The following is an 8,351-nucleotide window of genomic DNA, read 5'->3' as shown; positions in this document are numbered from 1 at the left end:
GTCTCTCTATCCAGCATTCCCACTGTCTCTCCGTCAGTCTCTCTGTACCCATTCTTTCTCACTTACAACTCTCTGCCCAATGTCTCTCTACCCGGTCTCTTTTACTTCCCCGTCTCACTCTCCCACAGTCTCTCTCTCATCCCATTCTCCCTCTGCCGTATATCGACCGTCTCTATTCCCCGTATCTTTCTACCCCGCTTTCTCTCCCCATCTACCTCGTCGTACTTCTGTCCCCCAGACTATAACCTCCAGTGTGTCTCTCCATCCATCTGTATAGCTCTAATCCCCAGTTTCTTCGCCATCCCACCAGGCTCTTTTTCGCCCAGTCACTTTCTCCCGGCTCTCTCTTTTCATCCCAGTATCTCTCCACAACCCAGTCCCTCTCTCTTGCTCATTCTGAATCCCTACCTATCCCGCCATCTGTCTGTCCTCCAGACTCTCTGTACTCCAGTCTCTTTCTCCCCTCAATCTCGCTCCCAGGTTTCAACCTCTCTCCCCGTCTGTCTATATCCCGGTTTCTCTCCTCTTCCTGGTCTCTCCACAACCCAATTTCCATCCCCACTCCGATCTCTCTTCCCAACCGAAATCTTTATCACACCCAACATCTCTACCCATCCCAATCTCTTTGCTCACCGTGGCCACACGCTGCATAACAAGATCCTTCTTAATCTCATGCTCTCTCTCTCTTTCTCTCTCTCTCGTTCTCCGTCCCCCCCCTCCCCCTCCCTCTCCCACCATACTATCTCTTGTCGCCACATCCCGTCCCGGTCTCACTCTCTTCAGCGCACCAATCACCCAGTCAGTCCCTTCCAGATGTTCTCCGTCCTCAGTCTTCCCCTCTCTTCACTCTCTCTCGCTGATCCCAGGCACTCTCTCCCTGACCACTCTGTTTCTTCCACAATCTCCCTCCGTGACGCATCCTCCCCCAGTCTCTCTCTCGCGTCCAACTCTCTCTCCTCGTGTCTCTCCTTCGGCTCTCCTTCCCAGTCTCCTTTCCCACTAGTATCTCTGTCCCCTTCGTCTTACACTTTCCAAAGTCTCTCTGTCACCCGCGGCTGTTCTCCCAGGTTTCTCATATCCCTCAGTATGTCAGTGTCAGTCTGTCTTTCACCGCAGATTCCTTTTCGCCTCCATTTCTCTCCAGCCCTCAATTTCTCTCTCCATAGCTCCAGTCTCTCTCTCCGTCATCTCACTGACTCATCAGCCGCTCTCCCCAGTCTCTCTCGCTCTCTGCGCGCCATTGCTGCTCTGCTGACATCCCTACCAGCAGCTCCTCTCAATTTACTTTGGCCAACTTCTCTCTCATACCACTGTAATTTCGCTCACTCCACTGAAATACTGTTACATCAGACTTTACTTTCTCCCTATGAAATTTCATGTTGAACTCAATCATATTGGGTTTGGGATAAATACACATATATTTGTCTCGTTGTGCTTTGTAAATGCGAAGTCTAGCCTCAAACCCACGGATTCTCCTGCTAGGAGTCGGTCGTCTAACGTGCGTCGGTAGACAGTCTACAGATGATACCGTCGTTGTGTGTTTTACTGACATTCTGCGTGGGTTTGTTGACGTAGGCACGCAGCCGTGACGTCACGGGAGGTGGGCTGGTTGTGGAGTGCGAACGTGGGCCTCGGGACTATTATTACGTCATCACGATCTTGTGTGTGAGTGTTGGCAAAGTGTGTTCGCACCTTGATATCGCTGTAACGCTGTCTCGTTTCTATTCATGAGCATTCATATATGGATAAATGACAATTAAACTTAAATAGAATTGAATTGACTTGAGGAGGGCTGTAGGCTGAAACGGGAGGAGAGAAGTGAAAACGTGGGCGTGAGAAGAGTGAGACGGGGCAAGGAGAAGGAGAGTAGGGAGAGGAGAGTACGAGAAGATGGAGGAACGTGTCTGAGAGATAGGAGGGTACACGGAGTGGTTGGAGTGGGCTGAGAAAATGGTGAGGGATAGGAAGGGATAGGGAGACGAAGTGGTCGAGTGCACTGTGGAGAGGGGAGGGAAGAAGTCTGTGAGGGAGATGCACACATTCAAACGGGGTGTTGTTGGATTTTCCATTCCATTCCCTCTGTGGCAATATAGGATCAGGTGGTTAACACAAAAGTAATAAAATGCAGAATAAAAGACCAGCGAGACGACAAAAGGAGAAAATTCCAACACATCACAGGATTTTGCACAGTTTAATTGAATCTGATTACTTACGCAGCCAGATTCAAGTGGCACGCATCATTCGCCAAAATCCTGCTTTAATACACAAACTCATCAAAGATACTATACCTTACTATAAATACAATCCTCATTCAGTTTAAAACCAGGGTATCCATTGATATGATAACAGATCCATTGTCAAATATCCATAATAACAGAGACGATAGAATATTACAGAATAAAAACCAAGCAGGAGCAGCTTCCTTAATGGATCCATTCCAAATGTACACAACAGTCTGAAATCCAGAAATGAAAACAGCAGAAATATACTGACTTACAGGAGAAAATTGATAGACTACGGATTGAACAGGGTATACATTGCACCGACAGTAATATCTACAAAGTCACTACACAATAGTATTAAACTGTTAGGCCGAGACGGCAATATTTCTGTAAATGTCCAAAACGCACCAGTACTAAACCCCACTAGAATAGTCGGAAATTCATTCCGTTTTGTTGTTACTCTCCCATTCCCGCCATAAACCCAAGGAAATGAGGAAGAAATGTGCTTTTCTCACAAAGTAATGCAAGTCACCTTTACAAATAGACTTTCTGTAGATGATATTTGGACCTTGTGTAGAGATTCTCTGTGCAGGTGAACACATCAGGAAATTGATACAGACTCATTGGATACAGGTGAACACGAATGTTGAAGTTTGAATATCTGTAAACGTGGACGTTGTCTGCTCATAGCGTGTTGACGGACTTGCGGATCCGATGCTGGATGCAATCAGTTAAATCTCACTGTGGTGTTGTCTACTCACTGCGAGCACGGAGCAGTCCCGAGCTGATCTTCGGTAGCTCAGTGTGAATTCCGCCCGTCCTCCTTTTCCGGTAGTATTTCCGCTCGGTGCTCCATTTCCTCACCGTCAGCGAGAAGCACCGGATATGCCGATCACTTGACCGGTGAGCATTTAAACTGGAGGGCGGGATTTGTTATCGATAGACGTGTGGCGGTAACAGCCGCGGGAATATGGTGAAACAATACAAATAGAAGGTAGTTTGAGTTTAATAATTGGTAGGGGGTGGAAGTCACGGTCTGCAGTTGCCGAAGAGTCTGTTCCGGAGCTGGGTCTCGCTCGGGCTCTCGACCACTCTCACAGCTGCCACATTCTCCGATGACCGCCAGTTCCGTAGTGTCAAGATGGAAAACAAAACCTGCCACAGCCTCTGAGAAGAACTTAGATAGTTTGTTTGTTAATTAAGTGAATAATTGACGTGAGCGGATATTTCACTGCGCTGATCAACTGCTCTCTGAACTTGGACTGAGTTACCCCGTAAATAAACGTGTTTGTGCAGCAACTTAATATCACCAGCATGTATCCCAATTGTTGAAATATGTATTCAGAATCGTTGTAATTATTCTGATCCAATCCAGCAATGGTGTTATAAAGAAACTCGGCAACATTCACCGACCACAGGATGATGAAGCTTCCGGAGACGGTGAGAAGTAAGATCACAGACCTCCTCCTGCTCTCCATCTCCGGGTCACTGCAGTTCTCCACCTTGCTCTGACCCCTCAGCCCCTTACGGACGCGACTAGTCACTAAAATGTGTCTGACTGCCAGAACATTTAACAGTAGTATTAATATGAATGGGAGTAACGGCGTTAGAACCGTAGAAAGCCATCTATATCCCACCCACCCGTGATCCGCATAGTAACCCGGCTTTGGAATACAGTCCCAGGGTATATTACCAATCATTTTCATAGGACTATACACAAAGAAGTTGGGCACATTTTTAAAACAGAGCAGAACGCCGGTTGTTGTCAGAACCACAGCCGCAGTTTTCCCGGTGCAATACTTTGCTTTCAGATTCTGACAACAGATGGTGACAAACCGATCAAACGTGAAAGTGACGGTGAACCAGACAGAACAGTCTGTGGCTGCTACTCCCAGGGAAGAGATTACACTGCACACGGGGGTGATGTCCAGGAATGATCCGGAGAAGTAATAATAACTGACACGCCACAGTAGGACCTCAAAGATGATAGTTTGTAGGTCCGCCGTTGCCATGGCCACCAGGTAGCGAGTGGTGCAGGTGGAGAGGCCGCACTTTCCCCTGGACAGGATCACAATCGCCACTAAATTCACTGGGAGGACAACGAAAAGAATGAGTGAATTTACTGTCTGTCTTCTCCGTGGCTCTCGGGGCAGAGATAAGCCTGAAATTGAGAACGACAAAACTTTTTTTTACAGCTCAATTATTGGGTGATTAGAAGCATGAAGTGGGAGTCGCAGATACCTCAAGCGAGTGCATGCTGGGTGAAGAGGTCCGGTACTCGTTAACAACAGGAATTCTGCAGATGCTGGAAATTCAAGCAACACACATCAAAGTTGCTGGTGAACGCAGCAAGCCAGGCAGCATCTCTAGGAAGAGGTACTCGTTACCGGCGGAGGAGCACTGTTTGAGGGAGAAGGCTTTGCAAAGGATAAACTAGGGCGCTCTGGGAATATAACCACCATCAACCACCATCAACTTTGCAACTGATGTGTAAAGCCAGGATACTCCCGCAACATCCGCCGCAACCCGTCACCTATGCTCTGACAATCTCCATTTAGCTAAGCCGAGCTCCTTCCGTTTCTGTTCATTTCCAAAGATCAATGTTGAAAGCAATATTGGTTCTCTTGTTTTGCATGCCTTAGTCTCGCTTCTTTTATATTCTGCAAGTACACTACATCGTAATTTCAGATATTTTGCACGTTAGTGTTTAAACCATACAGTTTACAAAGGAAAGACAAGTTAAGTGTTTCAAATTTCGGCCTCTTTCAGGACTTCCTGCAAATTACTACAGCACGATTGCAGACTCTACAATGTTCATTGTTCCAGAGCGGAATATCGCATGGTCCTTACCCAGACCGACCTCTAGCTAACAGCGCTGGATTGGCTCTTAACTCCCTCTTCAGTTCACGGATAATAGGGCGTGGAAACAAACCTTTGGGACACTAAAGCGCACACAAACCAGATTTCAATTTTCGAAACTCCCAATGGTTCGGAGTCTAACTCAGAAGTGATGTTTACCGCTATCCCCTGACTGTCAACTTGTATTCTGTCCGCATTCCCCTCAAAGTTGCAGCAGTTTCTTAAAATACAGAGCAACATCTTTAAGTTTATATCAAAACATGTAACACCATTGATACGGATCACATGAAGAGGCCAGTAAAGGTGCCAAGCGCACGGAATGACGGGAGTTTAATTTGAAAGCTACTTTACATTATTAATTCAAAACTGCCTTCTGTGAATCCACAGAATGAATCCACCTCGCTAATCATGCATTCTGCATCTTTTTCAAGGGCCGGTTTACTGTCAGCCGAGGTCACGGATAAAACTTCAAGGGAACGTCCGAACGAAGACAGAATTTTGTCCCAATGTCTGCACCGCACTCGCTGATACACCGGCATCACAACGCTGTCGGTCATTGAACGAGACCAAAGACCGCGCACACAGAACCGCAAAAGTTTGCTCGCCTCTGTTCTTACCAGGAACACCGATGACGGCAATGACCAAGTAATATATTTTCCTCACACGGTAAATTGTTTCAAACATGCTGTTTGAGATTCAGTCTGTCTTCCAGCTGCCCGCGATCTCGCTGAAGAAACTCTGAGCTGATGAATCTCCGCGGTCATTCATTTATACTCGTTGCAGCACACAGAATATTCACTATTACACAAGGCTGACGTGTCTTCCAACAGCTGGGATAAAAATAAACATGATGTCATTCAAATAAAACCCAAGTTTGATGAGGTATAGATAGCTGAACACGAAATTGCAAAATTTCAAAGAGGAAGAAATGACGATTTACGATTCAGTGAATGTTGTTGTGAAACACTCTCCGGCTGACCTCCAGTTTCATGATTGTCATTGTTGATCTCGTCCACTCCTCAGCTGCATAGATTTTGTGATTATTGACCAATGTCGTACTCTCATTGGGGTGCTCTATTACATTCTGGAAACTTTCTTGTTCATGGTGTTATGTAATATATCGACGAGCCCCAATCTGATGTCCTATCCAAGCTTACGAAGGTACTGAACGCACGAAAACTGCTAATCTAATTAATTGCAGCACACATAAAATGCTGAAGGAACTCAACTGGTCAGGCAACATCAATGGAATTGAACGTACAGTTAGCGTTTAATGCCGAGACCTTCCTTCAAATGAATTAACGCTGTATCGAGTGCCACAGCGACGGAGGATGAGAGGTGACCTGATAGAGGTGTATAAGATGACGAGAGGCATTGATCGTGTAGATAGTCAGAGGCTTTTACCCAGGGCTCAAATGGTTGTCAAAAGTGGACTCAGGTTTATTATGCTGGGGAGTAGAGACAGAGGAGATTGTCAGGGGTAAGTTTTTACTAAGAGAGTGGTGAGTGCGTGGAATTGGCTGCCGGCAACGGTGGTGGAGGCGGATACGATAGGGTCTTTTCAGAGACAGTTATATAGGTAAATGGAGTTTAGCAAATTAGAGGGCTATATGTAAACCTAGTAATTTCTAAAGTAGGGACATTTTCGGCGCAACTTTGTGGGTCGAAGGGTCTGTATTGTGCTGTAGGTTTTCTATGTTTCTGTGTTTCTATGAATCCCACACTCTCACACTGTACCAGAGACTGAACAGGTACACAATGAATCCCACACTCTCACACTGTACCAGAGATTGGCAGGTACACAATGAATCCCACACTCTCACACTGTACCAGAGATTGGCAGGTACACAATGAATCCCACACTCTCACACTGTACCAGAGATTGGCAGGTACACAATGAATCCCACACTCTCACACTGTACCAGAGATTGGCAGGTACACAATGAATCCCACACTCTCACACTCTACCAGAGATTGGCAGGTACACAATGAATCCCACACTCTCACACTGTACCAGAGATTGGCAGGTACACAATGAATCCCACACTCTCACACTGTACCAGAGATTGGCAGGTACACAATGAATCCCACACGCTCACACTGTACCAGAGATTGGCAGGTACACAATGAATCCCACACTCTCACACTGTACCAGAGATTGACAGGTACACAATTAATCCCACACTCTCACACTGTACCAGAGATTGGCAGGTACACAATGAATCCCGCACTCTCACACTGTACCAGAGATTGGCAGGTACACAATGAATCCCACACTCTCACACTGTACCAGAGATTGGCAGGTACACAATGAATCCCACACGCTCACACTGTACCAGAGATTGGCAGGTACACAATGAATCCCACACTCTCACACTGTACCACAGATTGGCAGGTACACAATGAATCCCACACTCTCACACTGTACCAGAGATTGACAGGTACACAATGAATCCCACACTCTCACACTGTACCAGAGATTGGCAGGTACACAATGAATCCCACACTCTCACACTGTACCAGAGATTGGCAGGTACACAATGAATCCCACACTCTCACACTGTACCAGAGATTGGCAGGTACACAATGAATCCCACACTCTCACACTGTACCAGAGATTGACAGGTACACAATGAATCCCACACTCTCACACTGTACCAGAGATTGACAGGTACACAATGAATCCCACACTCTCACACTGTACCAGAGATTGGCAGGTACACAATGAATCCCACACTCTCACACTGTACCAGAGATTGGCAGGTACAGAACTAACCCCGCACTTTGACGCTGTACCAGAAACTGACGGGTACCAAATGAACCCCAGACTCTCACAGCGCACCAGAGTGTGACAGGTTCACAATGAACCCAACACTCTCACACTGTTGCAGAGATTCACAAGTAGAGAATGAAACCCAGACTCTCACACTCTACCAGATTAGTAGATACAGAACTAACCCGCCATTCATACACGGTACCAAAGACTGGAGGATACAGAGAATCATCACAAACTACGCAACTGTTACTGGCTGTCTGTCTGACTACCTGTCCATCTGTCGGACTCGCTCTCTCTGTCTCATACCTAACATTGCATCTGATGCTTGTCTTTCATTCAATTCCCGCTATCCTGCATCAATTAATCTCCTAATTTAGAGTACCAATTTTATTGTTATTTAACGAGTCTGCACATTCATTTGTAGATTGAAACATTTCTTTCAATTTTCTTTTGTCCTCTGGCAGCCGGGGATGCTCGCAGTTCTCTATTACATC

At 46.3% G+C, this 8,351-nt stretch overlaps 1 protein-coding gene across 1 annotated transcript; it reads right to left on the bottom strand.

Annotated features, from left to right (window-relative positions):
- Window positions 1–3,400: 3,400 nt before the first annotated feature.
- LOC134341660 (probable G-protein coupled receptor 139) lies at window positions 3,401–5,765 on the bottom strand. The gene is made up of 2 exons (XM_063039572.1): window positions 5,699–5,765; window positions 3,401–4,311 (listed from the first exon to the last, which is right to left on the bottom strand). Exons 1-2 carry the CDS (start codon window positions 5,763–5,765, stop codon window positions 3,401–3,403), a joined length of 978 nt encoding a protein of 325 aa, XP_062895642.1.
- Between the last annotated feature and the right edge of the window lie 2,586 nt (window positions 5,766–8,351).

This window comes from Mobula hypostoma, unplaced genomic scaffold, assembly GCF_963921235.1.
Source record: "Mobula hypostoma unplaced genomic scaffold, sMobHyp1.1 scaffold_36, whole genome shotgun sequence".
Lineage (NCBI taxonomy): Eukaryota > Metazoa > Chordata > Chondrichthyes > Myliobatiformes > Myliobatidae > Mobula > Mobula hypostoma.
Note: the sequence above shows the minus strand (reverse complement) of the source record. Positions and strands in the feature narration are given on the sequence as shown.